This window comes from Dendrobates tinctorius, unplaced genomic scaffold (genome assembly GCF_039654945.1).
Source record: "Dendrobates tinctorius isolate UK_male_01 unplaced genomic scaffold, ASM3965494v1 ptg000332l, whole genome shotgun sequence".
NCBI lineage: Eukaryota > Metazoa > Chordata > Amphibia > Anura > Dendrobatidae > Dendrobates > Dendrobates tinctorius.
The window spans coordinates 11,802,367-11,828,894 of NW_027361998.1; the positions used below are offsets into that span (position 1 = coordinate 11,802,367).

At 52.8% G+C, this 26,528-nt stretch overlaps 1 protein-coding gene across 1 annotated transcript in view; it reads right to left on the reverse strand.

The window, feature by feature from the left end:
- Positions 1 to 25,338, reverse strand: part of ASXL2 (ASXL transcriptional regulator 2) — a 76,442-nt gene extending 51,104 nt beyond the window's left edge. The window contains exons 1-3 of the mRNA XM_073561999.1: positions 25,101 to 25,338; positions 11,651 to 11,733; positions 11,458 to 11,566 (exon numbers count right to left, since the gene is read on the reverse strand). Of these exons, the coding sequence (XP_073418100.1) occupies positions 11,458 to 11,566; positions 11,651 to 11,733; positions 25,101 to 25,181 (273 nt within the window). The 5' untranslated portion in view covers positions 25,182 to 25,338. The remainder of the gene's footprint in view (positions 1 to 11,457; positions 11,567 to 11,650; positions 11,734 to 25,100) is intronic.
- Positions 25,339 to 26,528: the final 1,190 nt, after the last annotated feature.

A 26,528-nucleotide genomic window follows, 5' to 3' on the forward strand; every position in this document is an offset into this window, starting at 1 on the left:
AATGTATGTACACAGTGACTACACCAGCAGAATAGTGAGTGAAGCTCTGGAGTATAATACAGGATGTAGCTCAGGATCAGTAATGTAATGTATGTACACAGTGACTGCACCAGCAGAATAGTGAGTGCAGCTCTGGGGTATAATACAGGATGTAACTCAGGATCAGTAATGTAATGTATGTACACAGTGACTACACCAGCAGAATAGTGAGTGCAGCTCTAGAGGATAATACAGGATGTAACTCCGGATCAGTAATGTAATGTATGTACACAGTGACTGCACCAGCAGAATAGTGAGTGCAGCTCTGGGGTATAATACAGGAGGTAACTCAGGATCAGTAATGTAATGTATGTACACAGTGACTTCACCAGCAGAATAGTGAGTGCAGCTCTGGAGTATAATACAGGAAGTTACTCAGGATCAGTAATGTAATGTATGTACACAGTGTCTGCACCAGCAGAATAGTGAGGGCAGCTCTGGAGTATAATACAGGATGTAACTCAGGATCAGTAATGTAATGGATTGTGATGGTGTGATATGCTATATGGATATCATTTTGTGTATATTGCTATTTCACTGATTTGCATAGTGTTAATCTTGATGCCTTGTATGTCTGCAGCCTGACTTTTATCTATGACTCTTGATGACCCCCTGTAGTGTCATAATCCCCCAGGCACCTTTTGTCAAGTCTGGGCGGCCTGAAAACTGCCAAATCAGTTTGACTCTGCCTGGACATAATGAGGGGGCTGGGGAGGACAGGGGCTGGGCTAGTCAGTTGCTGTGTGCAGAGCATGGTGTGAAGACAGGACTTTGGAGGGAAAGAAGAATATATGGAACATGTTATCACTGTCAGCTGGATTTTGGACTCTCATCTCCCTGGACATGTTATACTGTTACTGAACTGCATTCAGATTCTGGACTATCTATTCTTTGTGGGGTGGACTGAATATGGACCTTTCATATTTTTGCCTAAATAAATGTCTTGGAATTGTTCACTCTCCTCTTGCTCTGTTGATTGTGTGATACCAGAGAAGGACCCCGTGACAACTGGTTGGCAGCGGTGGGATCAACAGAGCTAGAGATTAGAACCACCCACAGAGTGAGTACAGAAATTGGACTGTATCCAGTTTACAGGAGAGAGCCAGAGACCTGGGCCTGAACTGCCAGGGACTGACTAAAGAAGCCTTAATTGACCTACTGGTGGGTGCTAGTCAGACCACCTACTCCCATATGTCTGAAGGACAAGCACTGGAGACAGGGATCCCCACCCCCAAAAGCCAGTGGTTGGTGTGGTACGAAGAAGAGATGGCGGTTCTGGGCCCCGGCGTCTCTCAGGGGGGGCTGGCCTGGCACCAGGTAAAGTTGGTACAGCCAGGGCCGCACCTCCGTCGGCGAGTGCTGGGGCTTCTGGACCCCCCACGTACGGATCTGCTAAGTCTGGATCGCTAGTGGGGGTCCAGAAGCCAAGGAAGGGCGAACAGAACATCAAGCAGCAGCTGAGGCGGTGCAAAGTGCTGGTCGCTCCCATGTCGGCGCCTGTGGTGAGAGCGGGGTCTCCAGCACGTCGACCCAAAAAGGGGTCCGTGCAGGGGGCTCCGCCGCCGCTGGGCGACGAGGGGGAGTGGCCAGCCTTGCCTGTCTCAAGTGGTGGGCATAGGGTGGCGGCGGTGGTCCGTGAGGGGGGCGTGGCCTCCCCGAGTGTTGCCCGGCCTGCAAAGGCTGTGGCGTGAGGGGGGGGCATGTCCTCCTCGGCCGTCGTCCCACCCGCTGCGTCTGCGTCGCCCAGGGGGGGCGTGGCCTCGCAAGGGGTTGCTGCTCTGCCCGTGGTGGCTGTGACTGGCGGGGGGGCGTGGCCGCAGCGGTCGCGGCTCCGCCCGCTGTGCTCGCGTCACCCGTGGGGGCCGTGGCTCTGCCTGGGGTGGCTGCGACCGGCGGGGGGGGGCGTGGTCACAGCGGGCCCGCTGCCCTCTGTCCCACCCACCCTTCCAAGTAATGCTGTGCTGCCCCCAAAAGCTGGCGGAGAGTTGTCGGGGTCCCCGGCCCACCTACCTTCATCTGAGGGTATGGGGACTCTGGCGCTCCCTGGCAAGCGGGGGTGGAGAAAAGTGCAGGGCAGGGAGCGGTGCCAGTGGCCGTCCCTGCCCAGAGCAAGGAAAACTCAGGAAAAGAAAAAAAAATGGAGCTGAAACCAGGAGCTGCTGTTGCTCCTAGGCCCAGCCAGGTAAGTGTGCATGATGTCATCAGCACTGAGGCATTTAAAGGGGCAGCGGCGCTCCTGGACAGGAGCTGGAGTAGCTCCCAGCAAGAGAGCTCAGGGCCCCCAGCAGGCAAAGAGAGGAACTGCACTGGTTCGGGAAATGTAAAAAATGTAAATAATGTTGCTATGCTCACCAATTGTGCGAGTGAGAGTGAGTATGAAAGTGGAGTGGACATATTTGAGGAGATGTTTGCTGAAGTGAATGGTGATATGAGTGACATGGATGAGGGAGTGAGTGCGGGTGTGAATGTGGGTGAGTGTGCTGGAGTGAATGCAAATAATAAAAGAGTGAATGGGAGAGTGAGTGGGAGGACGAATGAGGGTGCTGGCACAAGTGGTGGTAGTGGTGGGAGGGCTGGCCCGTCTGCCCCCCTGGCCGCAAGACCCCAACATAGTTATGCGGGGGCCGCGGCTGGGGGTCGGGGTGGTCCTCGGGGTGGTCCTGGGGGGGGGGGGGTCTCCTCGCCTCCGGGCTTCAGGGACTGCGCTTTGCACCACCGTTTCCTGGAGGCCCTCAAAAAAGGAGAAAGATCGATAGTGGTAGAGGGGAGGACAGTGGACTTGTCTTTCTGGATAGAGAGACACGGCCTTGCTGCCTTCCAAAACCAAAGGGAGGGAGGGACTGTTTGGTCTCTCCCCACAGCCGGGCAGGGGCCGCAAAGGAGGAATGTGGTCCGTCTAAGGTGGGGGGGCAGTGAAGCTTTGTCACCTAGAAGCAAGGTGGTGGAGCTCCTGCTTAAGATGGGCTTCGGGGCGAATGACATCTTTGCCCTGATACATCCTTCGGCATCCCGCTTCTTCGACGTCAGCTTTGTGCGGCCAGAGGGGCTTGAGCTCTTCTGGTCTAACTATGAGCTGGTGCGGGAAGAGCCCGGATGGCGAGACTTCGTTGCGCAAGCGGTGTCTCGCCAAAATTCCGTCAAGCGAGTGACCGTGGTCACTTGTAACGAGTCACTTGCCGGCGTGGACATTATGACGTGCCTTTCCCGTTACGGGGAAGTCACCGAGGTCCCCAAAAAGAACAGGGACGAATTCGGCATCTGGTCGGGGGGCTGGACCTTCATGATTAAACTGAAGGTTTCCGGCGGCACGGTCACCCACATCCCTTCCTCGGCGTTCCTGGGAAGGGACAGGATCCTGGTCTTCTACCAGGGGCAACCGAAGGTCTGCCACAAGTGCAGCGACCCCACTCACTTCAGCGCTAGCTGCAAGGTACAGAAATGTGCCTTGTGTGGTGGGGTAGGTCATCTGGCCGCCTCGTGTAAAGACATTCAGTGTCACTTGTGTGGTGACCTAGGTCACCCTCTCAGCCGCTGCCCTCGCTCCTTTTCTAATGCCGCTGCAGGCCCGGCAGGAGGAGTCCGTGAGGGAGAAACCTCTGGCGGCGCTCCTGCAGCTGTGGCAGGTGGTGGCGGAGGGGAAGGGGTTGAGGGACCGGTGAGGAAGGGCAATGCCAAGGTGAGGGGCCCCGCGTATGTGCGGAGGCAAGAAAAACGCCATGGGGGTGGGGGGCAGGTGAAGTCTCGGGCAACCGGGTCGATGCCTGCTCCTCCCTCCAGGCCCGTGGCAAAAGCCTCTGAGGTCCTGAGGGAGAGTGTGGTGAGAGAGGAGATCAGGAGGATGGAGAGGGAGGATAAAGCGGCTGACTCGGACGGGTCCTCACAGTATGAAAGTGTTGATGAGGAGGTCCAGGAGCAGCCTACAGCAGCGAGTGGCAAAAGCAAACGTGTCAATCGTAACAAATCGGGGGGGAAGAAGGCTGGCAAGCCTTCAAAATCTCCCCTGCCCCCGACCACCAGGGTGCGCACGGAAGGGCCCGCTGACCCCCCTCTGATTGATCTCTCCAACCGGTTCAGTGTCCTCGGAGGCTCGGATGATGGGCCGCAAGACGAGGATGCTGGGCCGGGGGTACCACCGGAGGGTCCTTCGGGGGATGGTGGGGTCCGTCCCTCGGGGGGCAGTGTTCCTCCTGGGGGGGGGGCAGACCTGGAACCCGGGGGCGAGGACACCGGGGGGGGGGTGGGATGGACACAACGGGAGCTTCCCTGAAAAGGAAGGTGTCCGACCCCTCCCCAGGTGGAAGTGATAGCAGTGGTAAGAAGTTGGCCATCCAACTTGATCACCCATGATGGCGGAACTCGCCCCGTTGACGCTGGCATCTATTAATGTTGCCAGCATAAAGTCAGATGCGGCTCGCTTCACGGCCTTTGATTTTTTCTCCCGGATTGAGGCAGAAATTTTATTCTTGCAAGAGACCAGACTAACAGACATGGGGGCCATCTATAAAGCACAGAGGGAGTGGAGGTGCGGGCCCTCATACTGGTCTCTTGCGGCCGAGCCGTATAGCGGGGTGGCAGTCCTTTTTAAGACTGCAGCTGTTGAATGCCGACGGGTTACGGAGTTGGAAATGGGGAGGTGCCTGATCCTAGATGTCTTCATGAGGGGACAAGAGCTCCGGCTCATCAACATCTACGGCCCGCAGTCCAAGTGGGACCGCAAATGTCTCTTCCTGAGGATCAAGCCCTTTCTTTTTACGAGCCGGCAGGTGGTCTTCGGTGGGGACTTCAACACCATTACGAGGTCCCGTGACCGGGGGGGTCCCGGAGATCGCCTGGCTTATGATAGCGTCGCGTTGAATAGCATAGCCAGTGAAGCTCGCCTGGTGGATGTCCACATCCGGCACACCCCGGGTCACGGAGGTTTCACCTACAATAGGGGTAGCTGTAGGTCTAGAATAGACAGGTTTTTTTTGAAGGAGGACGCCATCTTTTCTGCTGTGTCCGCCGTTGAGGTGGAGTTCTCCGATCACTGTCTAATTTTCTTTTCTCTGAATGTTGCAGAGACTCATCGGATGGGAAGAGGGCTGTGGAAGCTCAATTCGTCCCTGCTGGAAGAAGCGGAGGTGAGACAATCCTTCGAGGATTTTCTTCAGAGCCAGGTACCGCTGTTGGATCTCTGTAGTAGTAAGTCAGAGTGGTGGGAGATCTTCAAAAAGCGGGTGGCGGGGTTCTTCCGTCAGCTCTCGAGCCTCAGGAGTCTGAACAGGCACCGCTTGTACCAGGCCCTGGGGAGGAAACTCGAGCAGCTTGTCTCGACTGGAGGTGACCGTGAGGAAATCTCCAGAGTGAAATCTTTGCTCAAGAGGTGTCAGTATGATAGACACACATCTTTAGTTTTTGAGAGGGACTTCGGGAAGTACCGCTCGCCCGACCCTTACAGAAACTGTAAGATGTCAGTGAATTGTAAGATGGTGACAGGACTGATCGACAGTACGGGGTCCCTGAACAGATCCAAATCAGGGATCCTGGAGGTGGTCAGATCCTTCTACTCACACCTCTTGGAATAGAAGGATCTGGATCGGGACAGGATGTCGGCTTTCCTGGCTGAAACCGTCCCTGAGCCAGGGGGTGATCCCTCTCTTGGTGTTTTGGCAGAGGAAATCAGGGAAGAGGAAGTGAGACTGGCCATTGATGGGCTTCGGCCCAAGAAATCGCCAGGTCCGGATGGCTTAACATCCGAGTTCTATAAGACTTTTAGGGACTCCTTGGTCCCCCTCTTGACAGGGGTATTTAATGAGTGTCTCTCCTCGGGCACTCTTCCCGACTCAATGAGGAAGTCAGCCCTCATTATTCTGTCAAAGGGTAAGGATCCATCCCGTATCGAGAATTGGCGTCCCATAGCGCTTCTCGATACGGACCGGAAGGTTCTGGCCAAGGTGCTGTTTAATCGGCTGGTGAAGTTTGCACCCCGGCTCCTTTCAGGGGCCCAGCATTGCTCTGTTCCAGGCCGCAGTACTTTTAGTGCTGTGCTCGGTGTCCGAGAGGCAGTGGAGCAGGGTAGGGCAGGTCACTGGAAGGGGTACCTGCTGTCATTAGATCAAGCAAAAGCCTTTGACCGGGTCAACCACGAGTACCTCTGGTCCGTCCTTTTGAGGTATGGTCTGCCTGGGAGGTTTGTAAAATGGTTAGAGGTCTTGTACCAAGGGGCTGAGACTTTTCCGCTGGTGAACGGTTGGTCAGGTCGCCCTTTTGAGGTGGGTTCTGGGGTCCGTCAGGGCTGTCCGCTGAGCCCGCTTTTATATGTGTTCGCGATCGATCCCTTCCTAAGGAGGGTAGATCGTGGACCGTTGGCGGGAGTCGGGATGGACCAGGCGGGCTCTGGGTCCTCTCTGAGGGTGGTGGCGTATGCCGATGATGTTTCACTTTTCGTGTCCTCGGGAGGGGAGGCGGATTGGGTCATGTCGGAGGTAGTGCGCTACTCGGAGGCATCCGGGTCCATGATCAACCGGGATAAATGTGAAAGTCTCTGGCTGGGAGGGGGAGATCCCAGGTTTGGTCTCCCGGGCACCATTCCAGGGCCCCAGGCCACCGCCAAAATTCTAGGCATCGAATTTGGCCCCGGGGATTACCCCCAGCAAAATTGGGAGGGCAGACTTAAGATCGCCGCCCAAAAGGTGGACCAATGGAAGGGTTGGTCTTTAACCCTGAGGGAAAGGGTTGCCCTGGCTAAAGGCTTTCTGCTACCTTTATTAATATACCTGGGCAGTGTGTGCATCTTGCCGGAACCTCTCTGGACACGGGTCTATAGCCTGTTCTTCCAATTGTTATGGGGGAATAGGCTTAACCTAATCAAGAGGGAGGTTACATACCGTACGAGGAGACTAGGCGGGTTGGGTATGGTCAACCCGGTGGTGTTTCTAGTAAACACCTTTCTTAAGACTAACATCTCCAACCTCTGGCTAGAGAGGGCTCCTCCGTGGGTATTCTCCTGCAAGTGTTGGCTTTGGCCTTTCTTCCAGGAATGGGAGACAGGAGGGCAGGTGAAGGACCTACGCACACCTCATGGGCATCTCCCGGCTTACGCTACCCCGGTTCTGAAGGTGATCCGCCGGTGGGGTCTGGGAATGTGGGAAATCAGGACCATGTCGAGGCAATGCCTTGACAGGAGGGTCCTGTTGACCCATTTCCAGAAGCCCCTGGCCCTTAAGGATTGCCCAGGCCGGGATCTGGAGGTCGGGCTGGGGCTTTTAAATTCTAAGCGGATCCCCATGAAGTTTTGGAACTTGTAGAAGGATCAACTTTATTCTCATTTGCACAAGGAAAGACTAGAAGCAATGGGATGAAACTGAATGGGAGGAGACACAGATTAGATATTAGAAAAAACTTTTTGACAGTTAGAGTGATCAATGAGTGGAACAGGCTGCCACGAGAAGTGGTGAGTTCTCCTTCAATGGAAGTCTTCAAACAGTGGCTGGACAGACATCTGACTGGGATGATTTAGCGAATCCTGCTTTGAGCAGGGGGTTGGACCAGATGGCCCAGGAGGTCCCTTCCAACTCTACGATTCTATGACCTGGCGTTGCTTCCACGGGAGGCTGTATGTAAAGGATAACTTGAAGTGCAGGAAATCCAATGATCGGGGTTGTCCCCGTGAGGAGTGTGGCGACGTGCTGGAAAGCATGGAGCACTTCCTGCTTCAGTGTCCCTTTAATGCAGAGGTTTACAACAGGGTGGGTGCTTCCATACGCTGGCCGCGGCTGGCGTCCCTCTCCTACGCTGAGTGGGTTTATGGAGCGTTCAGATCCCTGGGTGGCCGGGACCCGTGCACTTTATTCCTTGTCAGTGTAGTGGTTAGGTTCTACACTTGGAATGCACGGTGCCTAGTTTCGACGCAGAAAAAAACCCTCCCAAGGGATGAGGTGGTAGGAAACATCTTGGGTGACCTGGTGAAGCTCCACTCCTTGGAGTTCGAAAGGTTGGGTGTGAGGAAGGCCTCTTGGCTTTGGAGAGGCCTCTCCTTTTAAAAACGCACTCAAGGGAGAGCTAGCTCCGTGTGAATGAGGGTAGGGATAGCATAAGTTTCACTGGGTGTGCTAGGGACAGAAGTAGGGGCAGATAGGGACAGGCATTGAGGGACAGATAGAGAGTTAGTTATGATAAGTTAGGTAGAGTAGGGACAGGGAGGGACAGGCACTGAGGGACAGATAGAGAGTTAGTTATATTAAGTTAGGTGGAGTAGGGGCAGGAAGGGACAGATAGGGACAGTTTCTTTAGGGACAGAAGCAGGGACAGTCTTAGTTGTTGAGGGACAGGGTGAATGAGTTAGTGAGGGACGGGGCCTCGAGAACTCCTTTTCCTGGTGGTGGGCTAAAGCATGCCACTCTAGTCTTTTGTTTTGGAAACATAGAGCATTGATGGATATTGGGCTTGCAGGCACTGAACTTGGGCCTGTAAGAAAAGTTTTGAAGGGTATGGTGTATTTAGTAATGATGAATAAGGATGTTATGACATTATATTTAATTGGTGTATTATGTGTTATATTGTATTGTATGTTATTATGTGTATGTGTTATTATTTTCTTTTAGTTAGAGGGCATGGGAGGGTATAGTGAGGTTGGGAGGGGGGTGAATGGGGGAGGTGAGAGTGGAAAAAACCAAAGGAGCCCAAGTCAAAGGGAAGTGGCAAGTGGAGATGGACCATGGAGGAAAAAGGCATGCTGGAGCACATCAGAGGCAAATGGTGGAGGGTTGTTTTTCTTGAGGGGCATAAAACTTTCGTGCTCCTCAAGTAGATGTGATAAGGCCACGAACTTTTATGGACCTTGTGGAGTGATAGGCCATGGACGTATATGGACCTGTGGTGAGGAAAAAAGGTGGGGGGGGGAAATGAAAAAATGAAAAAAAATATAAAAAAAATATATTAATAAAAAATTAAAAAAAAAAAAAAAAAATTTGTGAAAAAAAAAAAAAAGGATAGGGGTGTTAAGCTCGGTGGGGGGTTTTCTTGCCAAGTTAATGGCTAAAGTTATTTTTGAGGCAGTATGGGCGAGAAGTATTTCTTTTGTTATTTGTATATAGGTATGGGTGGGAAGCGTGAAAGGGGTATGCATGAGGATGAATGGATTATATCTGGGGTTTTATTTTTATTTTTAAATTGTATAGTGTTGGTGGAGAGTTCCTGCTGGGGGCCTTCCAAGCTGGAAAGCTTGAGGACCACAAAGGACATTGCAAGTTTTGCACAGGCGTTGTATGTTTCTGTATGGTTTTGTCTTGGTTTTTAGTTCTGGAATGTTGTTTTTGTCTGTCTAATGTATTATGTATTGTGTTTTGATATTTTTATAATAAAAAGAGCTACAGGATGTAACTCAGGATCAGTAATGTAATGTATGTACACAGTGACTGCACCAGCAGAATAGTGAGTGCAGCTCTGGGGTATAATACAGGATGTAACTCAGGATCAGTAATGTAATGTATGTACACAGTGACTGCACCAGCAGAATAGTGAGTGCAGCTCTGGAGTATAATACAGGATGTAACTCAGGATCAGTAATGTAATGTATGTACACAGTGATTGCACCAGCAGAATAGTGAGTGCAGCTCTGGAGTATAATACAGGATGTAACTCAGGAACAGTAATGTATGTACACAGTGACTCCACCAGCAGAATAGTGAGTGCAGCTCTGGGGTATAATACAGGATGTAACTCAGGATCAGTAATGTAATGTATGTACACAGTGATTGCACCAGCAGAATAGTGAGTGCAGCTCTGGAGTATAATACAGGATGTAACTCAGGATCAGTAATGTATGTACACAGTGACTGCACCAGCAGAATAGTGAGTGCAGCTCTGGGGTATAATACAGGATGTAACTCAGGATCAGTAAAGTATGTACACAGGGATTGCACCAGCAGAATAGTGAGTCCAGCTCTGGAGTATAATACAGGAGGTAACTCAGGATCAGTAATGTAATATATGTACACAGTTACTGCCCCAGCAGAATAGTGAGTGCAGCTCTGGAGTATAATACAGGAGGTAACTCAGGATCAGTAATGTAATATATGTACACAGTGACTGCACCAGCAGAATAGTGAGTGCAGCTCTGGAGTATAATACAGGAGATAACTCAGGATCAGTAATGTATGTACACAGTGACTGCACCAGCAGAATAGTGAGTGCAGCTCTGGAGTATAATACAGGAGGTAACTCAGGATCAGTAATGTAATGTATGTACACAGTGACTGCACCAGCAGAATAGTGAGTGCAGCTCTGGGGTATTATACAGGATGTAACTCGGGATCAGTAATGTATGTACACAGTGACTGCACCAGCAGAATAGTGAGTGCAGCTCTGGAGTATAATACAGGATGTAACTCAGGATCAGTAATGTAATGTATGTACACAGTGACTGCACCAGCAGAATAGTGAGTGCAGCTCTGGGGTATAATACAGGATGTAACTCAGGATCAGTAATGTAATGTATGTACACAGTGACTGCACCAGCAGAATAGTGAGTGCAGCTCTGGGGTATAATACAGGATGTAACTCAGGATCAGTAATGTAATGTATGTACACAGTGACTGCACCAGCAGAATAGTGAGTGCAGCTCTGGAGTATAATACAGGATGTAACTCAGGATCAGTAATGTAATGTATGTACACAGTGACTGCACCAGCAGAATAGTGAGTGCAGCTCTGGAGTATAATACAGGATGTAACTCAGGATCAGTAATGTAATGTATGTACACAGTGACTGCACCAGCAGAATAGTGAGTGCAGCTCTGGGGTATAATACAGGATGTAACTCAGGATCAGTAATGTAATGTATGTACACAGTGACTGCACCAGCAGAATAGTGAGTGCAGCTCTGGAGTATAATACAGGATGTAACTCAGGATCAGTAATGTAATGTATGTACACAGTGACTGCACCAGCAGAATAGTGAGTGCAGCTCTGGAGTATAATACAGGATGTAACTCAGAATCAGTAATGTAATGTATGTACACAGTGACTGCACCAGCAGAATAGTGAGTGCAGCTCTGGGGTATAATACAGGATGTAACTCAGGATCAGTAATGTAATGTATGTACACAGTGACTACACCAGCAGAATAGTGAGTGCAGCTCTGGGGTATAATACAGGATGTAACTCAGGATCAGTAATGTAATGTATGTACACAGTGACTGCACCAGCAGAATAGTGAGTGCAGCTCTGGGGTATAATACAGGATGTAACTCAGGATCAGTAATGTAATGTATGTACACAGTGACTGCACCAGCAGAATAGTGAGTGCAGCTCTGGAGTATAATACAGGATGTAACTCAGGATCAGTAATGTAATGTATGTACACAGTGACTGCACCAGCAGAACAGTACGATTGTTGTCATTGGTCCCAACCTTACAGGTAGTCTTCTATAGATCTTACCTTCAGTGTGTAGACCCCCATCCTGCCCGGGACCTTGTAGAACATGCCCTCCTCACCACGGGAGTTAGTGTGTAGCATGGCGTTTAGACAGGCCAGGGGAGACGTGCCGCTGTAATAGACAGTCACAAACATGAAGCTGTAGAATCAGCGGAGTGCGGCACTCACCAATAGTGGCATGATCCTCCAGACTGACCTGATCTCCTTCAGTCCTTCTCGCTGGATCACCTGCAGGATCTCTTTGTGGCTCATAGGCGTGTTGTGGTACTTCTCTAACACCTGACGATGGAAAGATGAAAACAGTCAGCGCAGCCAAGTGACCCCCCGTGCCGCACTCATTATACTCTGCTACAAGCAGAAATCTACATCTTTTCTCATTACACCCACAAACCTAAATTATATCTGACACCAACATAATAACAAGTATTTGTGACGTGTAAAGGAAATGATAAATGGCTTTAAAAATTATTTTAAAAATATATATATGAACATTGTGAGGTGCACTAGTATTCAGCCCCCCCCCCCCGTTATCTGATGCCCCTATATAAAATTCTGAGTGACCAGTCGCCTCCAGAAGTCACATTATTAGTACATTGTGTCCTCCTGGGTGTGAGCTCTCCTTGGTATAACTACAGCTGTTCTGTGAAGGCCTCAGAGGTTTGTGTGCGAACATCAGGGATCAAACACCATCATGAAAACCAAGGAGCCCACCAGACAGGTCAGGGATAAAGTTGTGGAAAAGAGGAAAGCAGGATTAGGTTATAAATAATAGCCCAAGCTCTGAACATCTCACAGAGCAATGTGCAATCCATCATCCAAGAATGGGAGTAGTATGGCTCAACTGCAGACCAACCAAGACATGGCGTCCACCAACCCGACATCCCAAGCAAGTAGAGAACTAATGAGAGAAGCAGCCAAGAGGCCCAGGGTCACTGGAGGAGCTGAAGAGATCCACCGCACAGGTGGGAGAATCTGTCCACAGAACAACTACTAGTCATATACGCCACAAATCTGGCCTTTATGGAAGAGTGGCAAAAAGAAGACATTTAAGTACTGTTTACAATTTGCAAAAATCCATGTAGGGGACACAGCGAGCACGTGGCAGAAGGGGCTCTGGTCAGATGAGACCAAAGGAGAACTTTATGGGCTAAATGTAAAATGCTATGTGTGGTGGAAAACTAACACTGTACATCACCCTGAAAACACCATCCCCACTGACACACATGGTGGTGGCAGCACCCTGCTGTGAGGAAGCTTTTCTCAAGCAGGGGCGGGGAAGCTGGCCAGAGGTGATTGAAAGATAGATGGAGCTAGATGCAGGTCAGTTCTGGTGGAAAATGAGGATGAGTGACCTCATGGAGATCAACATCCAACACTGCGAGACACCATCACATGTTTGTCAACGCAGTGATTCTAGATCAATGCCCCCATCCCTTATGGGGAATATGCAAAAACATGCAAAACATAAGCCGCGGAGACACCATCACATGTTTCTCAATGCAAGCAATGACTAGCCAGGTCTTTCCCCGGGAAGGAACAACCACGGGAAGGGCAGTCTCCAATGAAGGAAACCACCTATGCCAAAACATGGTATCCATCCACAGACAGCTGTTTCGGGGCATTGCTCCTACTAGCCAGGTTCCTACTCCACACTGATGAGGGGCAATACCCCGAAACAGCTGTCTGTGGATGGATACCATGTTTTGGCATAGGTGGTTTCCTTCATTGGAGACTGCCCTTCCCGTGGTTGTTCCTTCCCGGGGAAAGACCTGGCTAGTCATTGCTTGCGTTGAGAAAGATGTGATGGTGTCTCCACGGCTTCTGTTTTGCATGTTTTTACAAAATCAGATCCATCACAGATTTTCCATAAAGCAAGCATAGTCCATGCGGTTTATTCAACATCATAAACCCACAGCAATATGCAACAGCATATAAACAGCAGAGCGTCCATTATAGCTTCACTCTGTAAGCCCTGTGGTCACACAGGTTGTACCATGTCCAGGATACAGGCTCTCTCAGCCTCACTTATCTCACCCACGTCCGGGTCTCCTCATGGCTGCTTCATCTTACCGCAGACGTTCATTCCCTCCCCTGGGAGCTCTCAGACACGTGCAGCCATTCACCACAGCCCGTCCACTGGCTGTTAACCAGGAAGCTCCATCTCAGCGGGACCTTCCACACTGGACCAATCGGGTCCCAGCATTCACCCCATGTGACCTACCCTGGCCACCTCATATGGTCCGTAGCCACGCCCACCGGGTCACATGTCTATGACCTCCTCACAGGTCCTTCACACACACATATACACTTTACAACAGCGTTATTAAACACTCCCCCTGGGTGGGTTTGTAGGTAACTAGTCCCTGACACATTGAACCAGCACCTCAGCAGTATCACTGCTGATTAACACACACATAAACCTCCATCTCAAGGCCACCCACCTTGAGATACACAACGGTCATTCAGTATCTTGCCATTCATCCACTCTCCTGGGACATCCATACAGCGCCTCCTAGTGGACATAGTGGTCACTACACCACATCAGGTGTCTTACAGACGCTTCTCCATTACTAAGCTGTCACCGGACAATACAAAGGTGACATCAACCCCATTTGCCACCGCTACAGGGCACGTGGGAAGAGTCGGGTAAAGTGCCATGACTGGTGCATCTTTAGATGCGCCAATTGTGGAGCGGCTGTGGGCTGCTATTTTTAGGCTGGTGAGGGCCAAAATCCATGGGCCTTGCCAGTCTGAGAATACAAGGCCGCAGCTGTCTGCTGTTTCCTTGGCTGGTTAACAAAAATAGATGGACCCCACGCTATTTTTTTTGGAGGTGATACCACGATTTTTGCTAGCCAGACTACTGTGGCCTGGTATTATCAGGTTGATAAGGTTCATGAATATTGGATCCTTACCAGCCTGAAATAACAGGCCGCACTGTCTGCTTTACTCTGGCTGGTTAACAAAAATAGATGGACCCCACGCTATTTTTTTAAAATGATTATTTATTAAAAAAGCAGGGGACCTGTCTCTGTGCTCTCCTCCACTTCCTGTGTCATGTACTTCCGGCTGTGCCACAAGATTCACCATTATGTAAATTAGTACACGTGCAGTAAGCTGTGTTCCTGCACTTAATACACATGTGACTAGGAATATAATGCGGTTTTACCGCATCTAATGAAAGTCTATGGGTAATTTAAACAGCAGAGACGGAGCGCCTCCACTACATAAATAGACATGCTGCGGTCTGGAGAGATGCTCCGCGTGTCCGTCTCTGTGGGTGAGCCGCGGCATGGGTGCACACAGGGTGGGCATGGGATTTCTTTTAATCCCATCCACTATGCTGTAACATCTGGATGCCGCAGGTTGGACATTGCAGTTGTACGCAGCGTCCAACCTGCAGCGTTTACTGACCGTGTGAACCTACCCCAATATATCTGCAAACACTAAATCACTTTTTCCTTCCCAGAAGCCAACTTTCAATTACCTTTATTTCAAGTGACAAAAAAATGCATCAATAACGCAGGTGACCTGCCAGTGACCTCAGATGCAGATTTGGTGCATGAAATCCTGAGCCATTCCTGATGGTGTGCACATACCCCAACGTGCAGTGCAGCAGTGATGGGGGTTATGCACACTTCTGCCCTCCCGCCGGCCCCTCACCCTCCTATGGTGCAGGAGCAGCAGGCGGCCATGTACATTACGGAGAGCAGGGAGATGATATTAATAGAGGCTGCTGACTAATCCCGGCTCTCCGGCCCTAATCCTGCGTCGTGCAGATGACATATTCCCTAGAAGCCAGCACTGCGGTTACCACGAAACACTGCAGACAATTATCCTGGAAATTGTGGCCTCTGGGAGATGAACCAGCGCCCGAGATCTGAGCGCAGCAGCGGCCGAGAGCGAGCGTCATCCATCACCCGCCAGAATCTCGTCCACTTCTACATTTCATCCTTCTGATGTAGAGAAGGTCTGAGACTGACGCACATTTTGTTTTTCACATTTTGCCTCTTCAGTTTTTTCACTCTTTTAGTTGTTGTTTCTATGGTTACTGATGGACAATTATAAACATTCCGTACACTGTTACATTTTAATGACAATCCTTGAAGCTTCTTTGATACCTCAATATTGACGGCAGCGCTGCCCCTTATTCCCCGCACTCCCGCCCCTAATATCTCCGCACTCCTGCCCCTTATTCCCCGCACTCCCGCCCCTAATATCTCCGCACTCCTGCCCCTTATTCCCCGCACTCCCGCCCCTAATATCTCCGCACTCCTGCCCCTTATTCCCCGCACTCCCGCCCCTAATATCTCCGCACTCCTGCCCCTTATTCCCCGCACTCCCGCCCCTAATATCTTCGCACTCCTGCCCCTTATTCCCCGCGCTCCCGCCCCTTATATCTCCGCACTCCCGCCCCTTATTCCCCGCGCTCTCGCCCCTTATTCTCCGCGCTCTCGCCCCTCATTCCCCGCGCTCCCGCCCCTTATTCTCCGCGCTCCCGCCCCTCATTCTCCCCACTCCCGCCCCTTATTCTCCGCACTCCCGCCCCTTATTCTCCGCGCTCCCGCCTCTTATTCCCCGCGCTCCCGCCCCTTATTCCGCACTCCCGCCCCTTATTCCCCGCGCTCCCGCCCCTTATTCCCCGCGCTCCCGTCCCTTATTCCCCGCCCCTTATTCCCCGCGCTCCCGCCCCTTATTCCCCGCGCTCCCTGCCCCTTACATCTCCGCGCTCCCGACCCTTATTCCCTGCACTCCAGCCCCTTATTCCCCGCACTCCCGCCCCTTATTCCCCGCACTCCCGCCCCTTATTCCCCGCACTCCCGCCCCTTATTCTCCGCACTCCCGCCCCTTATTCCCCGCACTCCCGCCCCTTATTCCCCGCACTCCCGCCCCTTATTCCCCGCACTCCCGCCCCTTATTCCCCGCACTCCCGCCCCTTATTCTCCGCACTCCCGCCCCTTATTCTCCGCGCTCCCGCCCCTTATTCCCCGCGCTCCCGCCCCTTATTCCCCGCGCTCCCGCCCCTTATTCCCCGCGCTCCCGCCCCTTATTCCCCGCGCTCCCGCCCCTTATTCCTCGCGCTCCCGCCCCTTATTCCCCGCACTCCCGCCCCTTATTCCCCGCACTCCCGCCCCTTGTTCCCCGCGCTCCCGCCCCTTATTCCCCGCGCTCCCGCCCCTTATTCCCCGCGCTCCCGCCCCTTATTCCCCGCGCTCCCGCCCCTTATTCTCCGCGCTCCCGCCCCTTATTCTCCGCGCTCCCGCCCCTTATATCTCTGCGCTCCCACCCCTTACTCCCTGACCCTTACATCTCCGCGTTCCCGACCCTTATTCCCCGCACTCCCGACCCTTATTCCCCACTCCTGCCCCTTATATCTCCGCGCTCCCGCCCCTTATTCCCCGCACTCCCGCCCCTTATATCTCTGCGCTCCTGCCCCTTACTCCCTGACGCTTACATCTCCGCGCTTCCGACCCTTATTCCCCGCACTCCCGCCCCTTATTCCCCGCGCTCCCGCCCCTTACTCCCCGCGCTCTCGCCCCTTATATCTCCGCGCTCCCTCCCCTTATATCTCCGCGCTCCCGTCCCTTACTCCCTGACCCTTACATCGCGCTCCCGACCCTTATTCCCTGTACTCCCGCCCCTTATATCTCCGCGCTCCCGCCCCTTATATCTCCATGCTCCCGCCCCTTACTCCCCGCACTCCCGCCCCTTATATCTCCGCGATCCCGCCCCTTATATCTCCGCACTCCCGCCCCTTACTCCCTGACCCTTACATCTCCGCACTCCCGCCCCTTATATCTCTGCGCTCCCACCCCTTACATCTCCGTGCTCCCGACCCTTATTCCCTGCACTCCCACCCCTTATATCTCCGCGCTCCCGCCCCTTATATCGCCGCGCTCCCGCCCCTTATATCGCCGCGCTCCCGCCCCTTATATCGCCGCGCTCCCGCCCCTTATATCGCCGCGCTCCCGCCCCTTATATCTCCGCGCTCCCGCCCCTTATATCTCCGCGCTCCCGCCCCTTATATCTCCGCGCTCCCGCCCCTTATATCTCCGCGCTCCCGCCCCTTATATCTCCGCGCTCCCGCCCCTTACTCCCTGACCCTTACATCTCCGCACTCCCGACCCTTATTCCCCACGCTCCCGACCCTTATTCCCTGACCCTTACATCTCCGCACTCCCGCCCCTTATATCTCCACGCTCCCGCCCCTTATATCTCCGCGCTCCCGCCCCTTATTCCCCGCACATCTTTGCACTCCCGTCCCTTACTCCCTGACCCTTACATCTCTGCGCTCCCGCCCCTTATATCTCCGCGCTCCCGCCCCTTACTCCCTAACCCTTACATCTCCGCGCTCCCGCCCCTTACATCTCCGCGCTCCCGCCCCTTACATCTCCGCGCTCCCGCCCCTTACATCTCCGCGCTCCCGCCCCTTAATCCCTGACCCTTACATCTCCGCGCTCCCGCCCCTTACTCCTCCGCGCTCCCGCCCCTTACTCCTCCGCGCTCCCGCCCCTTACTCCTCTGCGCTCCCGCCCCTTACTCCTCTGCGCTCCCATCTCTTATTCCCCGGCAGCTGGATATCGGCCTCTGGCAGATCTTGACGGATGGCCGCCCGCTCGTCTCATCAGAGTTCGGAGTTATCACAAGTTCTGGGTTTTGTCGCTTTTTCAGGACGGACCTCCAGGTTCTCACTGAGATCTGGAGGGTTTCGCGGCCATGGACACAAAATGTCAATATTCTGTACCCAGAGTCACTTCGCTCTCACTTTTGCCTTGTGATTTGATCCCATGAATAAAGAATAATCCTCCTCCAAGCACAACTTCTCCCATCATCCTGGACAACGGGAGAATGATGCTTGGTGCTGGTGCCAGCTTTCTGCCGACGTTCTTCACCAGTTCACCTTTTCTGACACCTGTAGCTCTTGGCTCAGATCGCTCAACTCAACAGCATTGTAGGAGAAAAATGGTCAGCTGCATTATTACCGGAAACAGCGCCACTCTTGTCCATGGCGAGTCAGGTGACGCAGGTTTTCAAGAGATGATGAAGGCTTAATGGTGGTCTTCAGTAATACAGGGCTAACACTGCCAGACATGAGAGTCTTAGCTAGTGATCATGATGACATCTGATAGGGAATGGTAGGTTGAGGGGGTTAATAGTGGCCAATTTGGTAGTATTGGATGGAAAGGGTTAATGGCCACATCTTTGGAAATCTTGGCTGGCAAAGTGTTAGTAGTGACGTTCCAGGTGGTGTTGTTGGGTGATGGTATTGAGGAGATAATGGTAACATCTCTAGCGGTCTGTGGTGGTGGTATTTAAGAATTCTAGAGTAGTAAGGATATAATTACATACTTGGTGGTCTTCGGTGGTGATGAGGTTAATAAGGACATCCTCTGAAGGGAGGGGGGATACCGGCGGCATCCCTGGAGAGGAGGGATACGGGCGACATCCCTAGAGAGCTCCGGTGGAGAGGAGGGATACGGGCGACATCCCCGGAGAGCTCCGGTGGAGAGGAGGGATACGGGCGACATCCCCGGAGAGCTCCGGTGGAGAGGAGGGATACGGGCGACATCCCCGGAGAACTCCGGTGGACAGGAGGGATACGGGCGACATCCCCGGAGAACTCCGGTGGACAGGAGGGATACGGGAGACATCCCCGGAGAACTCCGGTGGAGAGGAGGGATACGGGCGACATCCCCAGAGAGCTCCGGTGGAGAGGAGGGATACGGGCGACATCCCCAGAGAGCTCCGGTGGAGAGGAGGGATACGGGCGACATCCCCGGAGAGCTCCGGTGGAGAGGAGGGATACGGGCGACATCCCTAGAGAGCTCCGGTGGAGAGGAGGGATACGGGCGACATCCCTGGAGAGCTCCGGTGGAGAGGAGGGATACGGGCGACATCCCTAGAGAGCTCCAGTGGAGAGGAGGGATACGGCCGACATCCCTGGACAGCTCCGGTGGAGAGGAGGGATACGGGCGACATCCCTGGACAGCTCCGGTGGAGAGGAGGGATACGGGCGACATCCCTGGCCTGCTCCGGTGGACGGGAGGGATACAGGCGACATCCCTGGAGAGCTCCAGTGGAGAGGAGGGATACGGGCAACATCCCTGGAGAGCTTCGGTGGAGAGGAGGGATACGGGCGACATCCCTGGAGAGCTTCGGTGGAGAGGAGGGATACGGGCGACATCCCTGGAGAGCTTCGGTGGAGAGGACAGATACGGGCGACATCCCTGGAGAGCGCCGGTGGAGAGGAGGGATACGGGCGACATCCCTAGAGAGCTCCAGTGAGGAGGAATGATACTGGCGGCATCCCTGGAGAGCTTCGGTGGAGGAGGGATACGGGCGACATCCCTGGAGAGCTTCGGTGGAGAGGAGGGATACGGGCGACATCCCTGGAGAGCTTCGGTGGAGAGGACAGATACGGGCGACATCCCTAGAGAGCGCCGGTGGAGAAGGGGTTACATCCATACCCAATATACATAATATAGACGTGACATATGGCGGTCTGTGGTGACACGTCTCTGCCGTCTAATCCGTCCACCTCGCCCTATGTAATCCCGGCTGCTGGTCTGTCTGCTATCTCAGACCCGTAAGGAGCCGCACTACTGCCGCTGTGACACACACGGGGACGATGGCGCCTCTCGGAGGTGGGACAGTGCGGGGCTGGTTGCGTAGACGCAGCATTAATGGGGCAATGATCCAGACAGAGGCCGTCACTGCCGCCAACAGGGTCCCGGACAGGACGGCTGCAGTCATCACCGATCCTGACTGCCAATCAGCTCCTAGCAGGCGCCACACAGGCTGCTTGCTGATGGTTTCCATGAGGCAGGAACTCTTATTTCCTCCACAGCCACATCCATGACTGAATGGGACCACGAACAAGAAGAGTGAAAGAGATGTGATGGTGCTGCCGTACCTGGCACTGCCACACTCCGGCATGGCGCTGGTACCGAGGACACGGACTGGCGGGAAAGAGGGAGAGGGATTCACCGCCATGAGGTCACTCCCCCCCCCCAAGGTCAACATTGAGACAGAGATACCAGCCTCTACCTTTAGGGGGCAGACTGCACTCCGCACACGATGTACACAGGCAGCATGGAGCCAGCATCGACCACCTGCCCCGAGCACTAGGGGTTAATACTGAGCCTGAAACTGCACACGGTGACGCTAGGGTTAAAAATGATCCCGACACTGTACACAGAGATACTAGGGATTAAAACTGAAACTGTATACAGGCACAGTAAGGGTTAATACTGAGTCTGTCACCGTATACTGGCACACTAGGGGGTTAATACTGAGCCTGTCACTGTATACAGGCACACTGGGGGTTAATACTGAGCCTGTCACTGTATACGGGGACACTGGGGGTTAATACTGAGCCTGTCACTGTATATGGGGGAGTGATGAACAGTAAAGTTCAGCGATTTCAACAGAACTATGAAAGGTTAAACCTGAACCTGGAGGAAACAAGAGCACAAGGGGTTAATATGAGTTAGAGAAGGGTTAATGCTAGAAAAATTGCAGGATCACTATTAACTCTCTGTGTGCTCCGTATACGGCCCCGGGATCACTATTAACCCTCTGTGTGCCCAGTAGACGTCCCCGAGATCACTATTAACCCTCTGTGTGCTCCGTATACGGCCCCGGGATCACTATTAACCCTCTGTGCCCAGTAGACGTCCCAGAGATCACTATTAACCCTCTGTGTGCTCCGTATACGGCCCCGGGATCACTATTAACCCTCTGTGTGCCCCGTATACGGCCCTGGGATCACTATTAACCCTCTGTGTGCCCAGTAGACGTACCCGAGATCACTATTAACCCTCTGTGTGCTCCGTATACGGCCCCGGGATCACTATTAACCCTCTGTGTGCTCCGTATACGGTCCCAAGATCACTATTAACCCTCTGTGTGCTCCGTATACGGCCCCGGGATCACTATTAACCCTCTGTGTGCTCCATATACGGCCCCAAGATCACTATTAACCCTCTGTGTGCTCCGTATACGGCCCCGGGATCACTATTAACCCTCTGTGTGCCCCGTATACGACCCCGGGATCACTATTAACCCTCTGTGTGCCCCGTATACGGCCCCGGGATCACTATTAACCCTCTGTGTCCCCCGTATACGGCCACAGGATCACTATTAAGCCTCCATGTGCTCCGCATATGGCTCCAGATCACTATTAACCCTCTGTGTGCCCCGTATACGGCCCTGGGATCACTATTAACCCTCTGTGTGCCCCGTATACGGCCCCGGGATCACTATTAACCCTCTGTGTGCCCCGTATACGGCCCCGGGATCACTATTAACCCTTTGTGTGCTCCATATACGGCTCCAAGATCACTATTAACCCTTTGTGTGCCCCGTATACGGCCCTGGGATCACTATTAACCCTATGTGTGACCCGTATACGGCCCCGGGATCACTATTAACCCTCTGTGTGCTCCGTATACGGCTCCAAGATCACTATTAACCCTTTGTGTGCCCCGTATACGGCCCCGGGATCACTATTAATCCTCTGTGTGCCCAGTATACGGCCCCGGAATCACTATTAACCCTCTGTGTGCTCCGTATACGGCTCCAAGATCACTATTAACCCTTTGTGTGCCCCGTATACGGCCCCGGGATCACTAGTAGGCTGTGTGCACACGCTGCGGATTTTGCTGCGGTTCCGCAGCGGTTTTGGCAGCAGTTTTTGCTGCGGTGTACAGTACAATGATTCCCTATGGGAATCAAAAACCGCAATGCAGACGGTGCGGAATTTTCCGCGCGGATTATCTGCGGTTTTCAATCCGCAGAAAGAATTGACATGTCAATTCTTTCTGCGGATTCCCCTGCGGTTTGCCATCTCCTCCATTGAGGAGATGAAAAACCGCAGGGCCAAACCGCAGAGCAATCCGCAGGTAAAACCGCAGGTCTTTTGACCTGCAGATTTTACAAAATCCGAGCGGATGAATCCGCACCTAATCCGCAGCGTGTGCACACAGCCTTAACCCTCTGTGTGCTCCGTATACGGCCCCGGGATCACTATTAACCCTCTGTGTGCTCCGTATACGGCCCCAGGATCACTACTAACCCTCTGTGTGCTCCGTATACGGCCCCGGGATCACTATTAACCCTCTGTGTGCCCAGTATACGGCCACAGGATTACTATTAACCCTCCGTGTGCTCCGCATACGGCTCCAGGATCACTATTAACCCTCTGTGTGCCCCGTATACGGCCCCGGGATCACTATTAACCCTCTGTGTTCCCCGTATACGGCTCCAAAATCACTATTAACACTCTGTGTGCCCCGTATACGGCCCCGGGATCACTATTAACCCTCTGTGTGCCCCGTATACGGCCCCGGGATCACTATTAACCCTTTGTGTGCTCCATATACGGCTCCAAGATCACTATTAACCCTTTGTGTGCCCCGTATACGGCCCTGGGATCACTATTAACCCTATGTGTGACCCGTATACGGCCCCGGGATCACTATTAACCCTCTGTGTGCTCCGTATACGGCTCCAAGATCACTATTAACCCTTTGTGTGCCCCGTATACGGCCCCGGGATCACTATTAATCCTCTGTGTGCCCAGTATACGGCCCCGGAATCACTATTAACCCTCTGTGTGCTCCGTATACGGCTCCAAGATCACTATTAACCCTTTGTGTGCCCCGTATACGGCCCCGGGATCACTAGTAGGCTGTGTGCACACGCTGCGGATTTTGCTGCGGTTCCGCAGCGGTTTTGGCAGCAGTTTTTGCTGCGGTGTACAGTACAATGATTCCCTATGGGAATCAAAAACCGCAGTGCAGACGGTGCGGAATTTTCCGCGCGGATTATCTGCGGTTTTCAATCCGCAGAAAGAATTGACATGTCAATTCTTTCTGCGGATTCCCCTGCGGTTTGCCATCTCCTCCATTGAGGAGATGAAAAACCGCAGGGCCAAACCGCAGAGCAATCCGCAGGTAAAACCGCAGGTCTTTTGACCTGCAGATTTTACAAAATCCGAGCGGATGAATCCGCACCTAATCCGCAGCGTGTGCACACAGCCTTAACCCTCTGTGTGCTCCGTATACGGCCCCGGGATCACTATTAACCCTCTGTGTGCTCCGTATACGGCCCCAGGATCACTACTAACCCTCTGTGTGCTCCGTATACGGCCCCGGGATCACTATTAACCCTCTGTGTGCCCAGTATACGGCCACAGGATTACTATTAACCCTCCGTGTGCTCCGCATACGGCTCCAGGATCACTATTAACCCTCTGTGTGCCCCGTATACGGCCCCGGGATCACTATTAACCCTCTGTGTTCCCCGTATACGGCTCCAAAATCACTATTAACACTCTGTGTGCTCCGTATACGGCCCCGGGATCACTATTAACCCTCTGTGTGCTCCGCATACGGCTCCAGGATCACTATTAACCCTCTGTGTGCTCCGCATACGGCCCCGGGATCACTATTAACCCTCTGTGTGCTCCGTATACGGCCCCGGGATCACTATTAACCCTCTGTGTGCTCCGTATACGGCCCCGGGATCACTATTAACCCTCTGTGTGCCCAGTATACGGCCACAGGATTACTATTATCCCTCCGTGTGCTCCGCATACGGCTCCAGGATCACTATTAACCCTCTGTGTGCCCCGTATACGGCCCCGGGATCACTATTAACCCTCTGTGTGCCCCGTATACGGCTCCAAGATCACTATTAACACTCTGTGTGCTCCGTATACGGCCCCGGGATCACTATTAACCCTCTGTGTGCTCCATATACGGCCCCGGGATCACTATTAACCCTCTGTGTGCCCAGTATACGGCTCCAAGATCACTATTAACCCTCCATGTGCTCCGCATACGGCTCCAGGATCACTATTAACCCTCCGTGTGCTCTGCATACGGCCACAGGATCACTATTAACCCTCCATGTGCTCCGCATACGGCTCCAGGATCACTATTAACCCTCTGTGTGCCCCGTATACGGCCCTGGGATCACTATTAACCCTCTGTGTGCCCCGTATACGGCTCCAAGATCACTATTAACCCTCTGTGTGCTCCGCATACGGCTCCAGGATCACTATTAACCCTCTGTGTGCCCCGTATACGGCCCCGGGATCACTATTAACCCTCTGTGTGCCCCGTATACGGCTCCAGGATCACTATTAACCCTCTGTGTGCCCCGTATACGGCCCCGGGATCACTATTAACCCTCTGTGTGCCCCGTATACGGCTCCAGGATCACTATTAACCCTCTGTGTGCCCCGTATACGGCTCCAGGATCACTATTAACCCTCTGTGTGCTCCGTATACGGCTCCAAGATCACTATTAACCCTCTGTGTGCCCCGTATACGGCTCCAAGATCACTATTAACCCTCTGTGTGCTCCGCATACGGCTCCAGGATCACTATTAACCCTCTGTGTGCCCCGTATACGGCCCCGGGATCACTATTAACCCTCTGTGTGCCCCGTATACGGCTCCAGGATCACTATTAACCCTCTGTGTGCCCCGTATACGGCTCCAGGATCACTATTAACCCTCTGTGTGCTCCGTATACGGCTCCAGGATCACTATTAACCCTCTGTACACATTAACCCCTCCGCGGTCGGTGCTCTCTGCCGGAGCCCGGACACCTGTGGCGTCTCCAGCTCTCTCTCACCGTCCTGGCGGCCTCTGCCCACGTCCTGCCCTTCTTCTTCCGTCGCCTCCTCCTCCTCTTCCTCCGGGCCGCGTCCCTCATGGTGTGTCCGGTTCTCCCCGGGACGGGCCGCGCTCACTGCCCCGCAACTGCCATGTTGTCGGGGCCGTTACAGTACAGAGAGGTCATGTGACCCTGAGTGACGTCACCTACTGTACAGCGGCGGCTGTCAAATGGCAGAGGAGGAGCTGACATGTGGAGAGGCGGGGCGGCCAGAGGAGGCGGGGTCACAGAGATGGCAGAGCAGGTGCCACTACTACTGCGCATGTGCAATGACCGTCTGTAAGAACAGAGTGTACCGAGAGGAGACTGCAGGAACGGAGGACGCGTGAGAGGAGGTCACAGACCGCAACTGCTCCTGCATTATACCCCAGAGCTGCACTCACTATTCTGCTGGTGCAGTCACTGTGTACATACATTACATTACTGATCCTGAGTTACATCCTGTATTATACCCCAGAGCTGCACTCACTATTCTGCTGGTGCAGTCACTGTGTACATACATTACATTACTGATCCTGAGTTACCTCCTGTATTATACCCCAGAGCTGCACTCACTATTCTGCTGGTGCAGTCACTGTGTACATACATTACATTACTAATCCTGAGTTACATCCTGTATTATACTCCAGAGCTGCACTCACTATTCTGCTGGTGCAGTCACTATGTACATACATTACATTACTAATCCTGAGTTACATCCTGTATTATACTCCAGAGCAGCACTCACTATTCTGCTGGTGCAGTCACTGTGTACATACATTACATTACTGATCCTGAGTTACATCCTGTATTATACCCCAGAGCTGCACTCACTATTCTGCTGGTGCAGTCACTGTCTACATACATTACATTACTGATCCTGAGTTACATCCTGTATTATACCCCAGAGCTGCACTCACTATTCTGCTGGTGCAGTCACTATGTACATACATTACATTACTAATCCTGAGTTACATCCTGTATTATACTCCAGAGCAGCACTCACTATTCTGCTGGTGCAGTCACTGTGTACATACATTACATTACTGATCCTGAGTTACATCCTGTATTATACCCCAGAGCTGCACTCACTATTCTGCTGGTGCAGTCACTGTGTACATACATTACATTACTAATCCTGAGTTACATCCTGTATTATACCCCAGAGCTGCACTCACTATTCTGCTGGTGCAGTCACTATGTACATACATTACATTACTAATCCTGAGTTACATCCTGTATTATACTCCAGAGCAGCACTCACTATTCTGCTGGTGCAGTCACTGTGTACATACATTACATTACTGATCCTGAGTTACATCCTGTATTATACCCCAGAGCTGCACTCACTATTCTGCTGGTGCAGTCACTGTGTACATACATTACATTACTAATCCTGAGTTACAT